Raw genomic sequence first — 25,213 nt, forward strand, 5'->3', positions numbered from 1 at the left:
CAATTTTGTCAATTTTGTCAATTTTGTCAATTTTGTCAATTTTGTCAATTTTGTCAATTTTGTCAATTTTGTCAATTTTGTCAATTTTGTCAATTTTGTCAATTTTGTCAATTTTGTCAATTTTGTCAATTTTGTCAATTTTGTCAATTTTGTCAATTTTGTCAATTTTATCAATTTTGTCAATTTTGTCAATTTTGTCAATTTTGTCAATTTTGTCAATTTTGTCAATTTTGTCAATTTAGTCAATTTTGTCAATTTTGTCAATTTTGTCAATTTTGTCAATTTTGTCAATTTTGTCAATTTTGTCAATTTTGTCAATTTTGTCAATTTTGTCAATTTTGTCAATTTTGTCAATTTTGTCAATTTTGTCAATTTTGTCAATTTTGTCAATTTTGTCAATTTTATCAATTTTGTCAATTTTGTCAATTTTGTCAATTTTGTCAATTTTGTCAATTTTGTCCATTTTGTCAATTTTGTCAATTTTGTCAATTTTGTCAATTTTGTCAATTTTGTCAATTTTGTCAATTTTGTCAATTTTGTCAATTTTGTCAATTTTGTCAATTTTGTCAATTTTGTCAATTTTGTCAATTTTGTCAATTTTGTCAATTTTGTCAATTTTGTCAATTTTGTCAATTTTGTCAATTTTGTCCATTTTGTCAATTTTGTCAATTTTGTCAATTTTGTCAATTTTGTCAATTTTGTCAATTTTGTCAATTTTGTCAATTTTGTCAATTTTGTCAATTTTGTCAATTTTGTCAATTGTGTCAATTTTGTCAAATTTGTCAATTTTGTCAATTTTGTCAAATTTGTCAATTTTGTCAATTTGGTCAATTTTGTCAATTTTGTCAATTTTGTCAATTTTGTCAATTTTGTCAATTTTGTCAATTTTGTCAATTTTGTCAATTTTGTCAATTTTGTCAATTTTGTCAATTTTGTCAATTTTGTCAATTTTGTCAATTTTGTCAATTTTGTCAATTTTGTCAATTTTGTCAATTTTGTCAATTTTGTCAATTTTGTCAATTTTATCAATTTTGTCAATTTTGTCAATTTTGTCAATTTTGTCAATTTTGTCAATTTTGTCAATTTTGTCAATTTTGTCAATTTTGTCAATTTTGTCAATTTTGTCAATTTTGTCAATTTTGTCAATTTTGTCAATTTTGTCAATTTTGTCAATTTTGTCAATTTTGTCAATTTTGTCAATTTTGTCAATTTTGTCAATTTTGTCAATTTTGTCAATTTTGTCAATTTTGTCAATTTTGTCAATTTTGTCAATTTAGTCAATTTTGTCAATTTTGTCAATTTTGTCAATTTTGTCAATTTTGTCAATTTTGTCAATTTTGTCAATTTTGTCAATTTTGTCAATTTTGTCAATTTTGTCAATTTTGTCAATTTTGTCAATTTTGTCAATTTTGTCAATTTTGTCAATTTTGTCAATTTTGTCAATTTTGCCAATTTTGTCAATTTTGTCCATTTTGTCAATTTTGTCAATTTTGTCAATTTTGTCAATTTAGTCAATTTTGTCAATTTTGTCAATTTTGTCAATTTTGTCAATTTTGTCAATTTTGTCAATTTTGTCAATTTTGTCAATTTAGTCAATTTTGTCAATTTTGTCAATTTTGTCAATTTTGTCAATTTTGTCAATTTTGTCAATTTTGTCAATTTTGTCAATTTTGTCAATTTTGTCAATTTTGTCAATTTTGTCAATTTTGTCAATTTTGTCAATTTTGTCAATTTTGTCAATTTTGTCAATTTTGTCAATTTTGTCAATTTTGTCAATTTTGTCAATTTTGTCAATTTTGTCAATTTTGTCAATTTTGTCAATTTTGTCAATTTTGTCAATTTTGTCAATTTTGTCAATTTTGTCAATTTTGTCAATTTTGTCAATTTTGTCAATTTTGTCAATTTTGTCAATTTTGTCAATTTTGTCAATTTTGTCAATTTTGTCAATTTTGTCAATTTTGTCAATTTTGTCAAATTTGTCAATTTTGTCAATTTTGTCAAATTTGTCAATTTTGTCAATTTGGTCAATTTTGTCAATTTTGTCAATTTTGTCAATTTTGTCAATTTTGTCAATTTTGTCAATTTTGTCAATTTTGTCAATTTTGTCAATTTTGTCAATTTTGTCAATTTTGTCAATTTTGTCAATTTTGTCAATTTTGTCAATTTTGTCAATTTTGTCAATTTTGTCAATTTTGTCAATTTTGTCAATTTTATCAATTTTGTCAATTTTGTCAATTTTGTCAATTTTGTCAATTTTGTCAATTTTGTCAATTTTGTCAATTTTGTCAATTTTGTCAATTTTGTCAATTTTGTCAATTTTGTCAATTTTGTCAATTTTTTCAATTTTGTCAATTTTGTCAATTTTGTCAATTTTGTCAATTTTGTCAATTTTGTCAATTTTGTCAATTTTGTCAATTTTGTCAATTTTGTCAATTTTGTCAATTTTGTCAATTTTGTCAATTTTGTCAATTTTGTCAATTTTGTCAATTTTGTCAATTTTGTCAATTTTGTCAATTTTGTCAATTTTGTCAATTTTTTCAATTCAATCTCATGATGCCATCACATGTAGATGGTTTGCAGATCCTCCGTTGAAGCTGGTTATCGAGGATTGTTCTCTTTTCCTTAAAAAAAAGTGTCCCTGGTGTTGAATTTCAAACATTCACGCTAAATGTAACCAGAAACCAGTTTTAGTTGTACAGTTCAGTTCAGTGCTTCTCCAAACGACCAATACGGACATCGAGAATGTTGTTTGTTAGCAAAAAATCGCTTTGACTGTGAGTATAAATCTGAGTGCTAATTTTTTTTCAAAGGTCGTAGGATTTTTTCGAATTGTTTTGTCAGAAATATTTTTTTAATTATCGAGATTATACCAATGAAGTTTGAATTTCTCGAATTTGAGGTGTCATTCGACCTTTTGGAAAAACACCTGAAGCCAGAAAGCTCTTCTCTCTATGCGGCGATTCAAAAACGTTCCTGTCAAATGAATGAGAACACTAGTCAGATATTTTCCCCAACTAACCTGTACGCTGTCGCATTCGTTCCAGGTGTGCAGCCGAGGTTTGTACTTCTTGTCCTTGTCCCCGGTTGTGCTGCTGGCTGCCGGAATCGAGGCGTCCGTTGAAATCCACACCAGATTGCCTTTTGGTTGGCTGATCACGATGAAGGCGTGCTTGCCCGGGGGAACGTCATGCTGTTGGAAAAATGGGGAAAATGGTCAAAGTATAAGAAAATGGCTCCAAAAAAGGACCTGGAAATGAAAGAAAACCGAACGAACGAGACAGGAAACAGATTTTTAAATGGGACTACAATTTTACATGGCACCTCACCGGAAGTGGAACGTCGGACCTCCTCAAACTGGAACTGGCTGTAACTATATCTACTATTCAGACGGCTAGATATTGCCACTAGCTTTTTTGAGGGTTTAGTCCCCAAATGGATCGGGTCCTTCTCCAAGGATTGGCTGCCGGCTGACTTGCCTGCTCAATATTTGCATGTTATGACAATCCGGTTGCCGGCTAGTTTTGTCGTTGTTGTATCCGGTGCCGAGGGATTTGTTGGATTGCCGGTGGATTAGGACAAATCGGCAAATAAGGGAAGCTTTTCCGTTTTTCGGGCTAAGCCGTACGACTTCCCGCAAGGAGAAGTCATTTTGGAATTATGATGTGCTGATTTGAGTCGAGGCGATTAGCAGCCATGCAAAGCTTGATCGGTTAACACTGAATGGTTTGTTTAGATTTCATAGTTTTCATCACATCTCATATCATTTACGCAATTCCTGTAAACGGCTTCTAAGTATAGCCACGGACTTAAACAAAAAAATGCTGGTTTGAATTCAAAATGTCTAAGTTTGAAATAATTTTGAACACTCTTTCTCAGAATATTTTTAGATGTTAGGGTTCGGAAAAAGTTAAAAAAGAACAAGTACAAAATTACTTCTACAATGTTTTTTTTATTGTTCATTCCTTCTTTGACAAAATTCGCCTCCAACACGGGTCCGATTTTCCTCTGGAATTAATTCCACACCCAGAAATCATCGTCGCCCCAAACCACTTCCTCGATCCATTCCACGTAAGCCGAAATGCGGGTATAAATAGCGAACGACTGGCCGTAACCGCAGGCTTCCTGGCCCCGGGAAGTGACCCCGATGACATGATACAGGCAGCCCGTTTGTTCCAGCTTAACCTGCAGCGGTCCACCCGAATCACCCTTGCACGTGTCTCGCCCATCCGCGCTTCCGGCACAAAGCTGACCCCCGGAAATGCCCCGTGGCATTCGTCGATCCGGGGGAAATATCTCGTTGCATTGCTGCGCTGTGGCCAACTCCAGCGGGACTTTGATTAACTTTGACGACGGTGGGGCCACTGAAGAATGGAATGGACGAAGTGAGACAGAGAGAAGAGACACAAAAAAGGATCATTAGCATTATTACTTTTTTTTCCTTGCTTGCTGCTACACGGAAGTCACGCTGTTTAAGCAATTAAAAATCCGTTCATTTGTTTAATTGAATACTTTGGTCACGGGGAGGAAAAAGAGCGAGTCATAAATTGCTGCTGCCATTTATTAATTTTCCCGAGCTGCATTCAAAGAACGATTTTTTATTTTGAGTTTTTTTTACATTGTTGAAAATATAGCCTGTATAGCCGACTTGTATGTTAAAAATGACAAAAATGACAAAAATGACAAAAATGACAAAAATGACAAAAATGACAAAAATGACAAAAATGACAAAAATGACAAAATTGACAAAAATGACAAAAATGACAAAAATGACAAAAATGACAAAAATGACAAAAATGACAAAAATGACAATAATTACAAAAATTACAAAAATGACAAAAATGACAAAAATGACAAAAATGACAAAAATGACAAAAATGACAAAAATGACAAAAATGACAAAAATTACAAAAATGACAAAAACGTCAAAAATGACAAAAATATCCCCTTGCAATATGAGGAAATAGATCAACCAGTAAAAGTTGAATTTCGTTATTTGACGCCATCTCAAAATCCAAGATGGCGGCTTCCACTGAACTTTAAAATGTTGTAAATGACTTGAAGTCGCATGAAACCTCAACAATATTGATATTGGGTGAAAGAGCAAAATGAGTTGAAGTCAAATTTCACAATCTTACTACATCTTGAAATCCAAGATGACGACTTTTGCTTAACTTTAAATTCCGTAAATGACAAAAAATCACATTAAACCGCCACCGAGGAAGAATGACCCTAACGGGTTAAACTCCTATCAAAAATGAAAAATTGGGTGATATTGGGTGATATTGGGTGAAAGGGCTAAACTAGAAGAAGTTGAAATTTTCCTTCTGACGCCATCTTGAAATCCAAGATGGTGGCTTCCGCTGAGCGTTGAAATGATTTTAGTCACTGAAAATCTCTTGAAACTCCCACAATATGGGTATAAGTTGAAAGGGATCAACGAGTAGAAGACTCTATCTGACGCCGTCTTGAAATAAAAAATGGCTGCTTCCACTGAACATTAAAATGATTTTATCCCTTTAAGTCGAATTTCTTTATCAGAGGCCATCATAAATTCCAAGATGACGGCTTTCGCTGATTAAGGTTCAGCTGAATGCTGAAAATAACTAAATATCGCATGAAACCCCCACAATATGGGTATAAGTTTAAAGGCCTAAATTGAAGAAGTCGAATTTTGCTTTCTGACACCATCTTGAAATCATTTTAATCACTGAGAATCGCATGAAACTCTCATAATGTGGTATTTTGGTGAAAGGGTTGAACGAGTAAATGTCGAATTTCGTGATCAGGCGCCATCTTGAAATCCAAGATGACGGCTTCTACTGAACTTTAAAATGCTGTTGATCACTGAAAATCTCATGAAATTCCCACAATACAACTTTGTTTTGAAATACCCGACTTTTCGGTGGTCTTTTTCAAGGGAACTAGAAATTTATTATTGTATTACAAATTTGTTACGGAGCGTTGTTAGTTAGTAAATTATGTAACGTTGATGTGCAGTGGGACCGTAGAAAAACGGATGATAATTTTGCTATCAAACGCCATCTTGAAATCCAAGATGGCGGCTTCCACTGGACCTCAAGATGAGTTTAATCACTGAAAACCGCATGAAACCTCCACATTATGGGTATTGGGTGAAAGGGCTAAACTTGTATTTTGGATGTGTCATTTTCAGCGAAAGCCGCCATCTTGGGTGTCAAGATGGCACCGGAAAGGAAGAATTGGACTTCTTCGAGTTTCACCCAATACCCATATAGTGGTGGTTAAATGCGGCTTTTTGTCATTTACAGCATTTAAAGTTGAGCGGATGTAGCCATCTTGGATTTAAAGATGGCGTCACATAGTTTAATTCGACTTCTACTGGTTTAGTCCTTTCACCGAATACCAATATTCCCAAGTAACCATATACATTATGCCATAACCCTTAATCACCATTAAATCATCATTTCTAATGCAAGTTAGCATTATATCAACATTCATAATGCTTTTTAGTTTTATATAAGCATTATTAATGCATAGAATCAATTAAAAAATTAAGCACTAATGATAGCACGATATGCAATAAAGTTAACAAGCATTTAGACTGTTTAGCACTAATACTTCTTGTTAATGCTTGTATTGTGCTTTTATAAAGCTTTAAACAACCCGAACAGTACTTGAAGTACGGGTTTTTCACCAACCTTATCAGCATCAAGAGTGGTCGAAATAGTGAAGGCGCAAGGAAAGATGAAGGCTGCTGCGGGATCCTCGGTTCGTGACTCATCAAAGGTAATTCATAATTCAATAACAATCACTTCTCATTTCATAAAACCCTTCATTAAGCAGGCATAATCCTTCATTCAGCAGGTTGATATGATTTAATTTTTTAATTTTGGTTCATTTTAATTAATCAAAGAATAACTTCCCATTTTCAATTTCCGTTTCTCATCAATCATGATCATTCAATTGAATAAATGTATGAATTTTTAAGCTTTTATACGGCTGGCGAAGAATGACGTATTTATGGTGCTCTAATTCAGCATTTGTAATGCTGTGGCATAATTGCATTCAATTATTCCGACTACCATTTAACTTACTCCCAAGCAACATTTTGGCGGGATGTTTACACTCGTGGAGCATAACGCCTAATTGACAAAATCTACTTTGACTTTTTTGAGTCCAATAAAATATTCATGATCGAACGGATATTTTACAAACATTTTTTTCTGCAATTAATACTTTTGGCTTTTTCGGTCTTTTTAGTATATCAAACAACTTTGTTTTGAAATACCCGACGTTTCGACCAGTTTTGATGGGCTTTTTCAAGGGAACTAGAAATTTATTATTGTATTACAAATTTGTTACGGAGCGTTGTTAGTTAGTAAATTATGTAACGTTGATGCGCAGTGGGACCGTAGAAAAACGGATGATAATTATTCCTTTTTATCCGTGCAAAAATACGAGCAGCGAATTCTGGACTCCTAACCGTTGGATAAAAACTACACTGACAAGAATAACAGACTGATAAGTGAGTTACACACTACATACAACTAACTAACAACGCTACGCAACAAATTTGTAATACAATAATTAATTTCTAGTTCCCTTGAAAAAGACCACCAAAACTGGTCGAAACGTCGGGTATTTCAAAACAAAGTTGTTTGATATACTTAAAAGACCGAAAAAGCCAAATATATTTAATGAACAACATCCGGTCGTAATATAAAACCAAATTTATTTCTGCCTTCGATGCATTTAAACAATGATATTGTATTGTACTGACTCTACATTTATCTGCTTCGATCAACGCTTTGGTAAAAGTGGAACAATGCCAAGAAGTCTTGTTGAATTTCTTCAAGATAAATATGCTGAGTATCGATCGCACCCACTTGAGGACGATCGCTCGAATGCACGATCGCATGATTGCTTACAAAGACACTTTTTAGTTTTGTTTTTATGTTACGCCCGGATGTTTTTCATGAAATATTTTTGGCTTTTTCGGTCTTTTTAGTATATCCAACAACTTTGTTTTGAAATACCCGACGTTTCGACCAGTTTTGGTGGTCTTTTTCAAGGGAATTATCAGTCTGTTGTTCTTGTCAGTGTCGTTGGATAAAAACGACACTGACAAGAACAACAGACTGATAATTCCCTTGAAAAAGACCACCAAAACTGGTCGAAACGTCGGGTATTTCAAAACAAAGTTGTTTGATATACTAAAAAGACCGAAAAAACACTTTTTAGTGTTAACAAATAATTGGTTTTCTACCGAACCGATCAATGTTGATAAACAAATTCTGTTGTACTAACACGTATTTGTAAGTTTATAAAAACCCTTTTGATGCTTTCCAATACAAAAATGCCCTAGTCTCAAATACAGTTCCAACACCTATCCAAAACTTTATCCTACAAAACTCATCTGATGCTTACCTAACGGGTGAAACTGTCAAAATTTGGTCAATATCAACTTGACGTATTTCTTTTAATTTTACATTTAAAAAACCTGAACACCTCTCATTTTGAAGGTGTGTGTGTGTAGAATGCAGCGAGGAAGAAGAGCAGCGTATAAAAATTTTGCTAGCGCATCGCGAAAATCCGAGCTACTTGCACGCAAAGCTGGCAAAATCGCTAAAAGTTGCCAAATCAACCGTTACAAATGTAATTAAAGTTTTTTTTTTAGGTTTTATTTTTGACACTTTACCATCATTATGGCATTCGTGTCTAAAATGTAATTAAAGTGTTTGGGGAACGTTTGTCGACAGCCAGGAAGTCTGGATCGGGGGGAAATCGAAAACCGGAAGCCGCTGAGACGACAAAGAGAGTTGCCGGTAGTTTCAAGCGAAACCCTAACCTCTCTCTCCGAGATGCCACAAATAAGCTGGGTGTATCGTCTACAACCGTGCATCGAGCCAAAAAACGAGCCGGGCTATCGACTTACAAGAAGGTAGTGACTCCAAATCGCGATGAAAAACAAAATACGATGGCCTAAGCGCGATCCCAGAGAGGCTGTACACGACGATGCTGACGAAGTTTGACTGCGTGGTAATGGACGACGAAACCTACGTCAAAGCCGACTACAAGCAGCTTCCGGGACAGGAGTTTTATACGGCAAAAGGAAGGGGAAAGATAGCTGATATTTTCAAGCACATGAAACTGTCAAAGTTCGCGAAGAAATATCTGGTTTGGCAAGCCATATGTACCTGTGGCTTGAAAAGCAGCATTTTCAGCAGCAACCAAGAAATTTACGTGAAAGAGTATTTGAATAAACGTCTGCTGCCTTTCCTGAAGAAACACGGTTATTCCGTACTGTTTTGGCCGGATTTGGCATCTTGCCATTACGGTAAAAAGGCCATGGAGTGGTACGCCGCCAACAACGTGCAGGTGGTTCCCAAGGACAAGAACCCTCCCAACACGCCAGAGCTCCGCCCAATTGAGAAATACTGGGCTATTGTCAAGAAGAACCTAAAGAAGACCAAAAAAACTGCTAAGGACAAGCAGCAGTTCAAGGCAAACTGGCTTTCTGCGGCGAAGAAGATGGACAAGGTGGCTGAGCAAAATCTGATGGCAGGGGTTAAGCGTAAGGCCCGGCAATTCGGATTTGGAAAAGCGGAAGTCTAACTGAATATTGTTTCTGAATTTTATACTAATTAAACTTGAACAAGAAATTTAATTTGATTTTTTAAATAAATGATTTCACCGATTTACACGCGTTTTCCATTGACTAAATTTTGACCGTATCACCCTTTAGGGTACAATACTTGTCTTAATTTAAGCGTTAAAAAACTTAAATACTCAAATTCCAAGTAACACAGATTACCTAGCAACTAGCATTAGGAAGTCTACCAACTAGCACTAGGATGTTTAATTATAATTTTATTATGGCATTTTTATGCAGCCTATTTTATGACAGTTGAATTATGATAATGAAAAATGCTTATATTCCTGTTTTGACCAGGTAGTTGAGAAAACGCTATTAAAACTTTTTTTAAAACATACTGTTCTACTTGTTTTGATAGAGTTATGAATGCTCTGTTTAAACTATAATAAATCAAGAACTTAGAAGTTTGCTCCAAGCTTTCATTTGCATGTTATATAATAGCACTCAGTGCTTGATTACGCTAGTTTACAGCTAGAGTTTACAGTTAACTGAAGGTCATTTTTCATATGAAATCGTGCGCTGAATCTGAAAATGAAATTCAAAAAAATCTGAGTAGAACAGTTTTTAACTTATGCTCCAAATATGAAAATTTGGAAAAATAAAAAAATGTACTTGAACTTAGATTCAAATATCTCGGTCTGCGTAACATTAAGGGGGGAGTAGGGTCTAACACTTTCAAAAAATCGATTTTTTTTTATTTTCTTATTGTAAAACATTTCAAGAATGTTGTGTTAAATTTTCAATTCAATTGAAGTAAAACTGTAGAAATTATAGGCCTTTATCTCCTCTAATCTATACTGCAAGAGAGAGAGAGAGAGCAGAAACTTCAAACGCATTTTTCTCGAAAGCACATTTTTAAAGTCAGTGGACATCGTCATTTGAAAACTACTTCACCGATTTTTTTTCAAATTTGGAACATATTTTCTACATATAAAATACCAAACCCCAACGATTTTCTTTTTTTGTTTTTTTACTTTGGGGAGATTTTACAGGTGAAAAATGGCGGATTTTTTCGTGAAAAATCGTAGTTTTTACTTCAAACAGCCACAAAAATTTAATAATTTTTTTTTTTAAGTTAAATAAAGTCGTTGGGGTCCTAACGAAATTTTTCTGACTATGATAAAGCTAAAATTGTTACTTGGGATACGAACGAACTAATGTTTCATATTTTTAATGAACAGATCCCACACTTTTGGCTGAAAATGCTAAATCGTAATAGGTTCAAGACTTAAAAGCTTGAAATGTGTCTTTTCCATTTTTTGCAAATGTGCTAAAGAGGATGTTTAATTGCTAGAAACTGACGTGAATCTCAATCAATACTCACAAAACCCCAACTGGCCGAATCCGGTTGCGATGGCCACCGTATAGTTGATCTCGTTGCCAGTCCAAAGGCATGCCGGCTGAATGAATGGGTTAAACCGGACGAATCGTTTCAACCGAACCAGTGCCAAATCGTGGTACGCCCTCTTAACGCGCCATTCCGGATGCAAGATGAACTGGTCGATTCTCACATCCACCTGGTGGTCCAGATCGTTGTCCAAATCGTGCTCCCCCAGTCGAACGACTTTCGGGTGGCCCCTGGAAAATGTGTGTTGTTAAACGATTGAGCCAGGTGATTCAGGCAGGTGTGCTAAATTGACACACCTTCCCATTTACCGTTCGAAAGCATAACTGCAATGGGCTGCCGTCAGCACGAATCGTTCACTTATCAAAGTTCCTCCGCAAAGAAATTCGTAATCTGCATCCGGCTGACTGGAGGAAGAAATCCATCCAATCAGCGCCTGGTGTGGGAATTCGGCTTCTTCCGCTTCGACGCCACCCACAATCACCTCGACTGCACTCGGGGAACAGTTGAACATCTCCTGGAACACCGGAACTGGTCGGGCCACCAGAGGAATGATTGCGGTCCGAATGACCGTCTGCCTCCGATATTCCTGGCATTCTTAATGGAAGAGTGAGGCACGTTTTACTAACCCATCCCTCGCAACGCAACAATTGGGGGTGAGAATTTATTTCACTTACTTGATTCGGCGACTCGTTGAGCTAGAATGAACAAATATCCAAACTATGAAACTGTACGCAAGCATTTGTCAATAATACTTACCACAAACTAGTCCCATCAACGCAGACTCTAACAAAAATGACAACCAGCCAGGGCACATTATGATGGCTGAACTGTTGTCAGCATACTCAAGCTGTTAATTTACATAAACGACAAACCCCGACAGGTGGCACAGGTTGAGAGTTGAGTTCAAACGAATACTCTTGGCAACTTGGCTTGGCTTGAGTCAGCCATAAATCTTCGCGTAATCGACTAGCAGATCGAATGTTCTTAACGTTTCTGTCAATATTTAGTTTCGCACGTTTTGCTGTTTCTTTTTATTGATGAAGATGCCAACGGAAGGTGAGATAAAATAAACCGAAAAAAAAACAAAAAAAAACATTCTCAATGAATTAACGATCATCGATGCGTGACATAGAGTGTTAGTCAGAGGTATTTTAGAGAGACAAAACAAAAAACGATCAAAGATCTATGGATGATGTTGAATCCTCTAACTAGATAAATGTAGATTAAGACTGGCACGTGATTGAAAGCGGTATTACATGCGTCATTCATCAATGTGTTTCCCCTTAGATATAATTTTGTTAAAAATAGCATTAAATCGTAAAAAGCTTGTTTCTTTGGAATAGTAAATTAGCAAATGCAAATTTCAATAAGCAATTCAAAATCAATAATAAGTGTCCTTACTTATTCACGTTTTCATTCGCATGCAAATTAGCGTGGAAATGGATGTATGAGAAAAATTTCATGTTCGAATTTTGAGAACCAAACATATACATTTTGTAGTTAGGCACCAAAAACCTGACCTGTGCAAAATTTCAGCTCATTCGGACTTGGTTTAGGGGTGCCTCAAAACTCTCATAGTTTCAGTTTATTTTACTTTCAAAAATTTTTAAAGGGGGGACCAAAGGAAATTGAAAAATGGAAATTTTAATTTTTATATCAAAAATTAAAAAAGGCATAAAAAGTCAAAATCTGGTGTTATTCTGAAAAAAAATTGTCAAAAATCGATTTCAGGATTTTCAAAATCACCTAAGGGAAGATCAACAGAAACCGGAATAATCTAAATTTTAAAGAGGGAGTAGGGTTTTACACTTTCAAAAAAATCGATTTTTTTTATTTTCTTATTGTAAAACATTTCAAGAATGTTGTGTCAAATTTTCAAGTCAATCGAAGCAAAATTGTAGAAATTATAGGCCTTTATCTCCTCTTATCTAATACTGCATCATTTTAGAGCAGAAAATTCAAACGCGTTTTTCTCGAAAGCACATTTTTAAAGTCAGTGGACATCGTCATTTGAAAACTACTTATCCGATTCTTTTCAAATTTGGAACATATTTTCTACATATAAAATACCAGACCCCAACGATTTTCTTTTTTTTTACTTTGGAGAGATTTTACAGATAAAAAATGGCGGATTTTTTCGTGAAAAATCGTAGTTTCTACTTCAAACATCCACGAAAATTTCATAATTTTTTTTAAGTTTAATAAAAACGTTGGGGTCCAGAAAAACATCTATTAAAAATATTTTGCTCTGATTTTTTGACTTCAGATGATTCTGTGCTGAGATACAGTGTCCACCGCAAATCCTGTTTTCTAAAAGCATCCTCGAAAGTGCTCCGTCACCGGCTCATTTTTCAATATTTTTCTACGAAAAAATTACTAAATGTTCTTTTAACAATGCTTTGTATAATGCAAAAAATTTGAATACATTCAAAGCTCTAAAAAAATCGTGAAAATGGTGATTTTTTTACGCGTTAGACCCTACTCCCCCCTTAAAGTAATTTCAGATGATGAGATAAAAAAAAAGACAAGTATATGATCAAATAGATTCAAAAATCTGGCTCGCGAACGTTTTGGCTGAATTCCTTATATAGGAAAGACAAAATATTTTTCATAACTCTTCATTTGGCATAAGAAAACTTAAGAGATAGGGAAAACATATTTTAAGCTCTGAATGTGTATAAAAACATAAAAATGTAGGTGGCCCAAGATGTGTGGCCCACGATTCCCCACAAGCTATGATTTGCAAATTGGTTGCGGTTGGATTACAAAACGAAAAAAACAAACTTTGGAAGATGGAAGTTATTCCACCTTTTGTATTCTTGATTTTATTGAATTTTTCGATAAAAAATTACTTGTTTTTTTAGGTTTTGTGCAATGATATTCTATGCAACTTTGTTGCATAAAAGCTTTCGTGCAATTTATTCCAATTTATTTGTTTTTCGCATTTTTTTATGGAACCCCCCCTCCCCCCCCCCCCCCTCGCGATGTTCCAACTGCGAATGACAAAAGAAGGATTTGAAATTTGTTCCGGCCTTATTGAAGTCTCATCAAAAATTTATTTTCCACTGAAAAAACATGACAAAACTAAGATCATAAGCGTATGAGCATATTTATGTTATTGACTTTAGGTTCCCCATCGAAGCAATTAGTGGGTGCTTGTTTAATTATGTAAGTAAATTTTTCAATTTTTAATAACTTCATAAATAAACGAAGCATATGATGCGTACTAGAGATGTGCCGAATATTCGGCGCCGAATACCGCCAAAAAACCGTTAAGCCGAATATTCGGCTCACCGAACAGTTGAGCCAAGTATTTGGCCGAATAAGCCCAATACTTATTTTTCAAACTTTCAACACTAACAGACTTGTCAAATTTTTCAACAGATTTTGGATAATTTCTAAGATATTCAATACCCAGCAAACATAAAATCGCATTAAAAACGATAACTCAAGTCACTAAAAACGTTACTGCGAATCGTAATTCCAACTAACGCAAGTAAAAGGTTGTAAAAATAGTTATTCGAAGATGGATAAAATGGTTTTTAATCGGATATGATAAAAAGTCCGCCATGTTTGCAGATTTTGAAGACGATTTCGTTCCTTTTTTCTCCCGCGTAGGATAAGTGAGAGAACAGCTTTGTTGTTCTTTCTGCGACCGTCAGTGCAACCAGATTGCTAAAAATCAGATGGTGTATTTGCAAGAATTGCCCAATGACAGAGGCAGCAAATATTGTCGCTGGCAACGGTTCACATACGTTGAGAGAAAAAAATTGTATTCTCTTGCATTCTTTCAGTATGTATAGACAAAGTGTCGAATATCGTCCAAATTTTCTTATCGCTTTAGCCAGAAGTTGAAAATATGTATGTATATTGCCTCCACTTTGGTAGGCAAAGGCTGTTTTTTCGAGTTTCATACGATCATTCTATAATGTAGGTATATGAAACGCATAATAAAGTTGTTGAGAAATATATCTACAAATATGTTAGCTGGGTAGTAGACTGAGTCGATTTGGAGTCAGTTTTGAATTTCTTAAATCCTGGGTTACGGTCTTTGACAAAGTTGCTCAGCGGAAAATTTCCTTAAAGGAATTTTATAAATTAGCACAAAAACCATCAGCTGGCTCGGTTCCACAGAAGAAACAAAAGTGATGTTGATTTATCAGTACAAAATATTCAATTTTCCCATACAAACCTAAAAGTTAAAATTTACTCATGTAAACGTAGCTTAAAATTTCTGCAAAAAATCATGGACGAGTTTTGAACCAAAACGAAGCTTTTTAGACCCCAGGGTTTGAGAAATTCCAAAATGACCCCAAATCGGCTCAGTCTAATGTACATTTTTACGAATAAAAAGAAAAAAAAGCAGTGAATTGTTTTTTAGATTTTGAGTGATGAGTAGGGATAGTAATACAGGTTATACCGAAACCGAAAACCGGTATATCAGGACTATTTTTGTAATAACGAATACCGGTTTTACGTCCTTCCAAAACCAGTATTTTTGGTATCGATAAATAACAAAGCTATCAACTCGACTTGAAGAACTGTTTAGTTTTTTTTTTTTAATTTATCGTTTTTTTTACAAAAAGTTTGCAGCTCGAGTTTAATTCATATCGGCATGAAATTGAACATTATCGTTAACCTCAAATCTCTGAGGTCAACAGTAAAATATATTAAGACTATGATAAATTTAAAAGGTGAATAAGTCCACAAAACATAGATCCAAAAGGTCAATTTTGCTAAATATCTGGACAACCTGCTGCTCTTAAGCACAACATTTTTCTCAAATGAAAATAGTTTCGTGTAGTCGTTTTTATGAACGACAATCTTGTAAGTCTTTTCTCTGGAAGCTATCCAATTTAGAGCAAATAATAAATGTAAAAGTACCGTATTCGGATAACAAAGTTCCACATTCTATTTTCTTGCAGCCTAATATTTATGTTTATCTTTTTCAATGTAAATTTGTTTTTTTTTATTTGGTTCAAAATGAATAGCTGCTGGTTGAAACAAAAACAAATTCACGCACCCTACAATGAAGATTTTTTTTCAGTTTGGTGAGGAAATCTCCTGCAGTACTACAAGTTATTTTTTTAGTAAATAGAGCGAATAGTGTGTAATTTCGTGAAGGAGACAGATAGTTTATTAAATTAGTGTTCCTTTTTAACTAGTCGATTATATAGAATTGACAAGCCTTGCAACAAATCACAGCTCACTGATAAAAAAAAAATGAGTGTGAATAGGTTTCAATTTCATGATAACTCGCATGTGCGTGAAATAAAGCTATTCAGGTAAAGATAGTCTGTGCAAGACATTTTAAACGATTGTTAAAACTAACGAGTAGCCTGACTCACCTTAAATTTCATAGGAGAAGTTCTAACAATTGAAAATGATCTGCAACGACACAAAGAAACGGAAGAAAAGGAAAGCAACCAAAACGTAGAAGATGCAACAAAGAATTTAAACTCCCGAAAAATAAAGTAGGAAAGAAGTCAATAATAAAGAACACTTAAACTATTTTTTCCGTTTCTATACCTTCAAGTTTTGTTTACATTGGTTCATTTTTCAAGTTTTGTACATTAATTGAATTCAATTTTTAAGAAAAAAAAAACAATTTTTAAATAACTGTAAGTTATTTTCATTATTTTTTATTGAATTGGGATTTTGTGATACAATTGAAATGAAATTAGACAAGTCTCGGGGTAAATATGAACTGCGTTCGGGGTAATTTTGAACACAATTTTTTAGTGAAAAATCACCATACACTGCTTAATATGGGTACATGTAACGTATAACTACCGTTACTTTCCAAAAATCGTTTACCAAGTTCGTAATCCATGTTCATAATTACCCCCTAGACAGTGGGGTAAATATGAACAGACGGGGTAATCACTGACCAAACTAACTGGACACTCGATTTCGTTTTCTGGATAATTTTTCCAACAGTACGCAATATCGATTCCAGAGTGCGCATCGATCAATTTGAAAAAATGCTATCCCAGTTAGGAAATGCCACCCAACTTTTAAAAAAAGCAGGCAATTTCTACGATAAAATCGGGCTAAACAGGTACATTTTCCCTATAGGGCATTTTTGTCAATTTTTTTAAGGTTCGCCACCTGCCGTCGGTATTGCGAACCTACAAAATCTGACAAAAAAAAAAAATAGACAGAAAATGTTTGATTTTTTGTTCTAAGTGTCATGTCAGTGTGATCAGTGGGGTAATTATGAACAAACGTCTCAAGGACAGATATTGCGACCAATACAAAAAAATTGCTCTACAGAATGAGGAAGAGTACTGTAACATTCATTGTTGGCAGCTTTTCAGATTTCAAATAAACAATTGGTGGCCGAATCGAATGACAACATTTGATTGTAAAAAGTCAGAAATTACGAACGATGTGTTGAAGAATAGGAGTTTCTGTACACAGTATGCAAATGCTTGAAAATAGTCAATTTTAATTTATTTTGATAATTTATATGTAGTTTAGATACACACAAAACTGGCACAACATTCAGAATACACAATTGTTACTTGACTTCCCCGTAGAGTCCTTCAATGGTACAGATTCTGGTACAAGGTAGAGATGATATAGATTTTTTCGATCAAAAGTACAGATTTCTTTTCTGGCAAACTATTAATCTCTATTGTTTCTGTATCTCCACTCATGAACTCGGAATTTTAGCAGAGTGTGCGCGATGTCGATGGCTTTGGATTTAAGGTTTTTTTTTTTCATTTAGATAATTTGTCCACCAAATGGATGCCAACATTGATCATGTTTTTTTTTTATTATCTGACAACTTGCGCCAGGGGTCTTCAGATCTTCCCCAAAATTGAAAATTGGGTCCATTTTACGACTTTAAAACACATGTATTGTTTCAAATTTCTAATATTTTGTTTCTCGAGTTAGAGATGATTATGTTTCTTTTTGTAAATAAAATGAAACAATAATTCAAATTTGCTTGATTTTTGCCAAGGGTTAGAGCACCCTGAATAAAAGATCAAATCTCCTTTATCTTTTTAAAATAGCAAAAAATTTAACTAAAAAAAATTCTGCTCTCTCAGTTTTTGTATAATTTCTATTTTTTGAGACTATAAACTTGAAATTTAAAAAAATTCAAAAAAAAACAACGGGATGCTAATTTTTTCAAAAGATATGATGAAAATTTGAAAAAAAGGTCAAATAACTCCATTCTCCCTTATACAGCGAAATAAGCGAAATAAGAATAGTACCACTATGTGTTTTGCTTGTTAAAATATGAATAATTGAAAATCATTAAAATTTTCTCCTACATTTTGCTTTTCATTATTTAATGGATAAATCAAGCATAAGTTTACTTTTTTCGGACGAAGCAATTGACATTGAGGACCAGAAATAAGAAAAAAGGGTGCAAAATACGAAAAGTACTTTTGTTTTCTACAAAAACCAGAACTGATTCTTAAAATTATCTGTTTAAAAGTGAATAATAGGGCTTCTACGAGCTTCTTGATCAGATAACTGCAGTTTTAGGCGTTTTCTAGAATTTTAAAGATTTTAAAGGGGTTTTTAAGAGATGCTCCTCTAGCACTAAGGAATAAGACATTTGGGCAATAGTTCTTTATCAAACTGCTTAATTTCTTCATTAATAAGACAAGAAGTAATGACAAACGAAAAATAGGCTGAACTTGAATTTAAAAACAGTCTACTTATTCAATCCATTTTTTTAATCATTAAAACACTATTTTTTCAGTTTTAAGTCGTAGATGGCAGCACTATCTTGCTGTTTAACGGACTATCCAGGGTGAATTAAGGTGTGATGGGTAATTTTGATCTAGAAATAAGTTTTTGGTATCGCTTAAACGCCTTGGAAATTATAAGATCGCCAAACCTAACAATTAGAATTTTATTAAGGCCACTAAATAGTGGATTACTTGGACCGATAATCAGAATAATGTTGTATTTTTCGATGTAGTTTGATCGGCCAGATGGCTAGCAGTATCATTCGTTTGATTTGCAAATGAATAGGAAGTTTAGATGAGCAGGAATTTTGGCGGTGCTATATTCTTGTGCTGGTGAATTTTTGCAAAGCCAGCTTTATTCAGCGCGAACTCCAAAAAAACTGTGAAAGAAAACTACATTGAAATGATGAAGATGAGCATAAATAAATCCGAAAAATCAATATTGTGACTTTATTTGATTTTAACTGCAAATAAGTGCTGTCATCTGAACTGGACTTGAACTGGAAAAAAGTGTGGTTTACTGGAAAAAAACCAAAGCTTTTGAATCAAAACCTGTTTATTTCTGACTCAAAATTAACCCAGAATATTTGATTTATCATTTCACGTCATTTCAATAAAGAAATTAAACAGTTTGGTAAACAATTGTAGCTCAGTAACACATTGAAATAGTTTGTAGAAACATTATTATTAAATTTAAAAAGTAAATTTTAAGAAATTTCCTTGATTTTTGTAGAAAACATAAGAGGTAATTGTCTTATTTCACACCTTTTTTCATTTTTTTGGTCCTCAACACCAATTGATTGGTCCAAAAAAGTAAAATCATGATTGAACATCATAAGTGTACACTTAGTTTGGGCACGCTTGAAAATATGTCTTTTTCTTAATTTTTGAATTTAATGGGTTATCTGATATGTGTATAAAAATTTAAATTTAAATTTAAATAATGTCGATAGTCTGTTGACTGTATGATTTATCAAAGTGTTTAGAAAAATAGGTCAATGGAAAGTTCTCGTGACCGCGAGAAGGCAATATTTCGATGAAAATAGCTAACAATTGGGTGTATACTCATTTTTGGAGGTCACCCTTGTGAATTTAATTTTTAAAGCTATGATATGATGATGTACTGGATCTGTACTATTAAACTTGGTAACATATGATGTGATACGTTTATTTGTTCTTCGCTGGTTATTCTTTACGATTTTTTTTCCTTTTCTAATCTTAACTTTGCTCGGAAAAAACCCGATGCTGTGTTCCAAAGAAGAAAATCGAAATATCATTGAAAAATGCCATGAGTCCTTTTATCGCAATTTTCACTATTGTTCAAATTAATACTACGACTAATTGAAGTTTTCACTTTCTTTTTCTAGATACTCAAGAACTTTATTGACTTCATAATATCAGTTTAAAAAATATATTAGTTCAGTCTAATAAACCCTAAAATAATATCAACAGGTATGAAAAGATTTTAAAGACATTGTTATATCAGTGGATATATTATGAAAAATGAAAAAAAAACTTGAACTCATTGCATTGAGCAATGATAAAAACTATTACCAAGCTGTTACATAAAACATACGAAAGAAAAACGAATGAGTTGGATTAGCAAAATTCAATTTGCCATCCTCCATTCGGAAGTCCCATTTCCAGTTCGTTCGGTTTTTGGGGCCTTTATCCGGGATGAAAGGCAACACAGTACAGAGTTGTTCAATTGATTACACACACCGAGCAAAATGCCCGGCCGGAAGGGTTAAAAAACATGAGCAGAATGGAAGGATGTTGCATCACAACAACACCAGCAGCAACAAACTAAACTTACCTGTCGGACCGCAAAGTAACAGGTCAGATTCCTCGGATAGACGCCCGGGTAGTTGGGCGATTGTAACCGGCAGGCTTTCTTATCACAGTTGGTAAATATCCTGGAGCAGTACGTCCCGGGCATTAGGTCACCTGTTGCGTTTGATTCCCCGGATTTGGATTGGATTGGATGGGTTTGAATCGGATTGGATCGAGAGAAAGCAGGAGGAAAAACAGAGAAAACGAGAAGATGAATGAGATCAGTTATGGCGTATTTTTTTTTGATTCCGGATTTGGCTCTGGAACCGTCAGAATAAAAAAGCAAGTTTCGGGTTTCGAGTTATTCCATACGTAGGTGTGCGTGAGAACGAGCGCAATGTTTACATGCAGCTGTCATTTTGTTCTCCCTTCTGGATTTCTTCATTCGGTTCTTCACATCCGGATTGCCGTTTTTCGTGTCCGGATTGCACTGGACTGCAGATAGTACGATTTTGCTTTGCTGAGAGGTTCAAAATCGCGGCAATAATCATTTGCCCGTTCATTATTTCAACTGTTTTGTTTTCAGCCAAAAACAGCTGTTCAATGTTTTGACAACAACGTTGAGAGTATTGGTGAACTTCTCGCAAAACTGACTTTTTTCTCAGGGCGACTCCGTCCCTTTTTCGAGCGAACCTAGGTTGCCTCTCGAGCAATAAATGAGCACGATGACAGCAGTTAGAGCGAACCTAGGTTGCCTCTAGTTTGCCTCCAGGTGAAAAAAAATACAGTATTAGTTTGCTGAAAGTTGAGCTCTGCTCTGCTGATGGAAGGAAGGCGATCTGTGGGTTGTGCATCCGAGAAAACATCAAAAGCACAATTCCACCTGAGTGCATTCGGAATGGATTTTGGTTTCGTTCCATTTTCCCTCGGGTGGAAAAGAATTTTATGTAATAATTTTCCGAAAGCAATAGAATGCAATCAAATTATAGACCCGTTTCCAGATAGATTTGGAACAAGATGCGGCCATTTAACGAGTCTGTTGTAAGGGATGATATGGAATTTTGGATTCTTGCCTAACTTACCCAGATAGTACTTTGGTTCGGTGTAATTGTCCGGTTGGCCACTGCTCGGCGGGAATGCCAGAGAAGTTAGATTCCTTATCGAGTAGGGCCGCTCTCGATGATGTTGGTTGAACAAATTCATTGAACCGGCACTTGTTCCACTCCCGGTGAAGCCATTGAAGCCAGAAGAAGAAGAAGACGATGACGACGACGAAGACGATAGACTTCGACCGGTGGAGTTATCGAAACTTAGCTCGACGATTCCCCGCTGTCTTTGGTACAGATTCCTCTGGTCCATTCCGGGATCCGAGCTAGAACCACGGCCACTGTACTGTTGTTCCGAGTGGGCGGTCGAATTTGTAAAATCATCCACCGGTGGATAGTTGGGAATGTAGGTTGCGTTGGCCCAGGCTGGCACCGGTTCGTACTTGATGCCCCCGTAGCGAACCACTGCACTATCTCTAGCCAGCACTTTGTACTGTATCCGGAAGTCGAAGTTGTAGCCGCTTTGATCTCGCGAAAGTCTGGAATGAACAAATGCATAAAAAAATTGGTTAGATAGATGAATCAAATTTTGCACTTAATGTGTGGATAAAAGGGTAAAATTATCAGTTTTAGGTTAGCTCAGGGATGAGCAACCAGCGGCCCGCGATACCCGTTAGTGCGGCCCGCGAAGCTGTTTTTTAATTTTTTTGCCTTAACATTTTTCTACAATGCATTGTTAGAAAATTTATACGACTTGATAAATAATACACTTGTCTGCATTCGCCCCACAATTATTCAGGTTGTTAACTATTTTCTGGCATTTTAAGCATTTATTGTGTTCTGTTCAAGTCATAAATGCAATATTATTTATTGGCATAACGTTATATTGGAATTTGTTTGGGCAAATCATTTCGGATGGTAAAAAAGACTTATCTTGTCGACGTTCAAAATAGATAGAGGCATTTCATTTTATTTATGCTGAACATTACAGTTTTTGGCGTCCTGATTCCGCATGTTATTCTTCATATTATTTCACAAATTATGATAAAATGGAAACACTTTACAATCAAATTATGTTAAAATATCGAGGGTTCTGAAGAACTTTCAAAATTATTTGAATTTAAGGTGACCAATATGTACGAGATTGGTCAGAGTTTTTTTTTTATTCAGGATTCATTTTTCTTAATTTTTTAACTTCTACCACTCTGGAAAGCAAAATCCATTCAAGTGAGTCGGAAGAGCAGCCGAAAAGGAATTTCGAAGTTCGTTAGTGGAATCATTATTAATGTTTCAAGCAAAAATAATGTTGTATGATAAAAAATATGCTTAGCAGTTTTTTTTTTTAATTATTCTATCCAATTCGGCTAATCGGTTTGTTCTGTTAGCATTCAAGTACTGGCAAAAAATTTTAAACAAAACCTTTTGAAAATTTGTTTATTTCTGAATATTGAGGAAAAATACTCCCGGCACATAAAAACTTTATAAGTAAAATGCCAAATAAAACCTTTTGTAAATAAAAAAATTCTGAATATTGACAAAAATTACGAAAGTTTAATAATAAAGCCTGAGTGAGATATTTTAGACTTTATATAAACATAAATCAGCCGGCATCAAAGTAATCAACAAAAATTATAAGTTTTTGATAAAAACATTAAATATCTGAAATTCTATGATTCCACCCAATACGTCTTTGACGATTATTTTTAGGTAAAGCTTTTTTAAGAATTTCGATAGAATATTTATAACAAACATCGATAAATTGAGTTATTTCACTTATCATTTGTATTGCATATTACCAAAGCCATAAAATAGCTTTGAAAATCCTATCCCAATGATATCAAAATAATATTAAAAATTATAAAAATTCTAAAATCAAGATGATATTTTTGAAGATAGTTGCCTAAATGTGTATAAAATTGTGTATCTTTCTGTGATTTCGACAACCTTGTGCAACCTCTCAATGCAATTATCTTCAATTTAAAAAAAACGGAGTTTATACCGTGTGTAGGAAAAAATCTAGGCTTTGAGGACAAGTTTTAATTGTGGAAAAATAATCAGAGAAAGTCAATAAGCTATTCAACGTCCAACGCTAAGAAGACGGTGATTTCTTTGAATATATATTTTTCACACTCTTAGTTATCACCGTGGTCACCTCCAGAAGATTTTCAAATAGAATTGATGACGAATAGTACCATCGGTTTTAACAAGAATGTTGAAAGAACGAATGAAAATTTTAAAGAATTTAAACATGACAAAGGTTTAGCGGTGTACCTTTTCAATATCGGGTATTTATAAAGTCGTGTTCAACTTCTGTTTTTAAACACGTGAATTCGTTTTATCTCTCTTTTTTCATATTTGTTTTGCCAAAAATTTGTAGTTATAAAAAATGACGTGAAGCTCTGCTTATCATTGAAAAAAAAATTATTTTAAGTGCGGCCCGCCGATGAGATTTCAAATTTTAATTGGCCCGTTGGTTCAAAAGGTTGCTCACCCCTGGCGTTAGCTTATCACGAATATTTTAAAATTGCTTCCATGCTTTTATACTGCTCTAGATCTGAGAACTTGATTTTTTTTTGGAAACATCTGAAATGAAGGGATGAGACCAAAAAAAATTAATACATGTAATCAAATGATAGCTTTCTAAGGGGCCGTTCACTAATTACGTAAGCACATAGGGGGGGTGGGGGGGTTTCACATTTTCTTACGATCTCTTACCAGGGGGGTAGGGGGGGTTTCCAAAAATCTTACGTAAGAAATGTTACATTGATAATTCGTCACAGCCATTCGAAACCATATTACTCAGTTTTTTTCTCACTGCCTATTTATTGGTTATTTGTGACGTTATGTTATTTATCTTTTAATGCCTTTTAATGTATAAAACTTATAGAGATCCAAGTCAAACCCTTATGCCACCAAAACACTAAATCACATTAATAAAACAGATCGTCACTTTTTGCGTTTCATCATAACAATCTTTTTAATTGAGAAATTTATAGAAACAAAAAGGAAAGTGGCGCGTTGTGACACCACGATTTGAATCCATCGTATTTCGAAAACGACTTCATCAACAAAAAATCTCCAAAAGTCAATATAAGGCGTTTAAGATAATTAATTTCTAGACAGTTTTTTCAGTAATAGTCACAACTAACTCTAAATTTTACAAACGATTAACCAAAAAAATCCTTAAACTTTATCGCTCACCACTGAAATTAGTCTGAGCTTTAAGTTTAGTTGACAGCATAATTGTCTTTAAACATTTTTGCAACTATTTTTGTAGTTTAGAATGAATTTTTTTTTATAGATTTTTCTGATTTTCAGGTCAAAAACATTACAATTTTTATGGTACCTTGTGCTAACCTGATCTTTAACTCTCTTTTTTAATCGGAATTTAGATTTTATATTGTTTATTCGATTGTGGAAATTTATTAAAGTTTATTGTTACCCCGAACATACTATATCTAAAATGATGGTTTTTAAAATCGTTTATGAAATTTCATCTGTTGTTTTGTATAAATTGTGCTTTTCAAATGCAATTATTAAGTTTTACTTAAAAAGTGCTATGCCTAGAAGCGTGGATGTCACATTTTTAATATTTTCATTCTATTTTTTTTGGAAATAATGTGTCAATTTTTCAAACAATAAAAAACGTAAGATCTTACATGGGGGGAGGGAGGGTTTTGAAAAATCTTACTTTTTCTTA

General features: G+C 34.1%; 2 protein-coding genes across 3 annotated transcripts in view; both read right to left on the bottom strand.

Annotated features, from left to right (window-relative positions):
* LOC129756799 (uncharacterized) overlaps positions 1–25,213 on the bottom strand; it is a 510,097-nt gene that overhangs the window by 111,843 nt on the left and 373,041 nt on the right. For both annotated transcript variants that reach the window (XM_055753824.1, XM_055753823.1), the window contains exons 5-7: positions 21,550–22,052; positions 20,511–20,641; positions 3,020–3,190 (exon numbers count right to left, since the gene is read on the bottom strand). In XM_055753824.1, coding sequence (XP_055609799.1) covers positions 3,020–3,190; positions 20,511–20,641; positions 21,550–22,052 — 805 coding nt within the window. The remainder of the gene's footprint in view (positions 1–3,019; positions 3,191–20,510; positions 20,642–21,549; positions 22,053–25,213) is intronic.
* LOC129756803 (serine protease snake-like) lies at positions 3,968–11,997 on the bottom strand. Its single transcript, XM_055753828.1, has 5 exons — positions 11,739–11,997; positions 11,657–11,677; positions 11,291–11,576; positions 10,959–11,212; positions 3,968–4,361 (listed from the first exon to the last, which is right to left on the bottom strand). The coding sequence occupies exons 1-5, from the start codon at positions 11,794–11,796 to the stop codon at positions 4,012–4,014; spliced, it is 969 nt and encodes a 322-aa protein (XP_055609803.1). The 5' UTR covers positions 11,797–11,997; the 3' UTR covers positions 3,968–4,011.

The sequence above is a fragment of the Uranotaenia lowii genome, chromosome 3 (assembly GCF_029784155.1).
Source record: "Uranotaenia lowii strain MFRU-FL chromosome 3, ASM2978415v1, whole genome shotgun sequence".
NCBI lineage: Eukaryota > Metazoa > Arthropoda > Insecta > Diptera > Culicidae > Uranotaenia > Uranotaenia lowii.

Excerpts from the sequence above, each read along its gene's own strand:
- LOC129756803 (XM_055753828.1), bottom strand. The coding sequence starts at position 11,796 with ATGTGCCCTGGCTGGTTGTCATTTTTGTTAGAGTCTGCGTTGATGGGA. Across the intron at positions 11,577-11,656 it reads TCAACGAGTCGCCGAATCAA|AATGCCAGGAATATCGGAGG; the intron begins GTAAGTGAAATA and ends TCTTCCATTAAG. Across the intron at positions 11,213-11,290 it reads TGCAGTTATGCTTTCGAACG|GGGCCACCCGAAAGTCGTTC; the intron begins GTAAATGGGAAG and ends CACATTTTCCAG.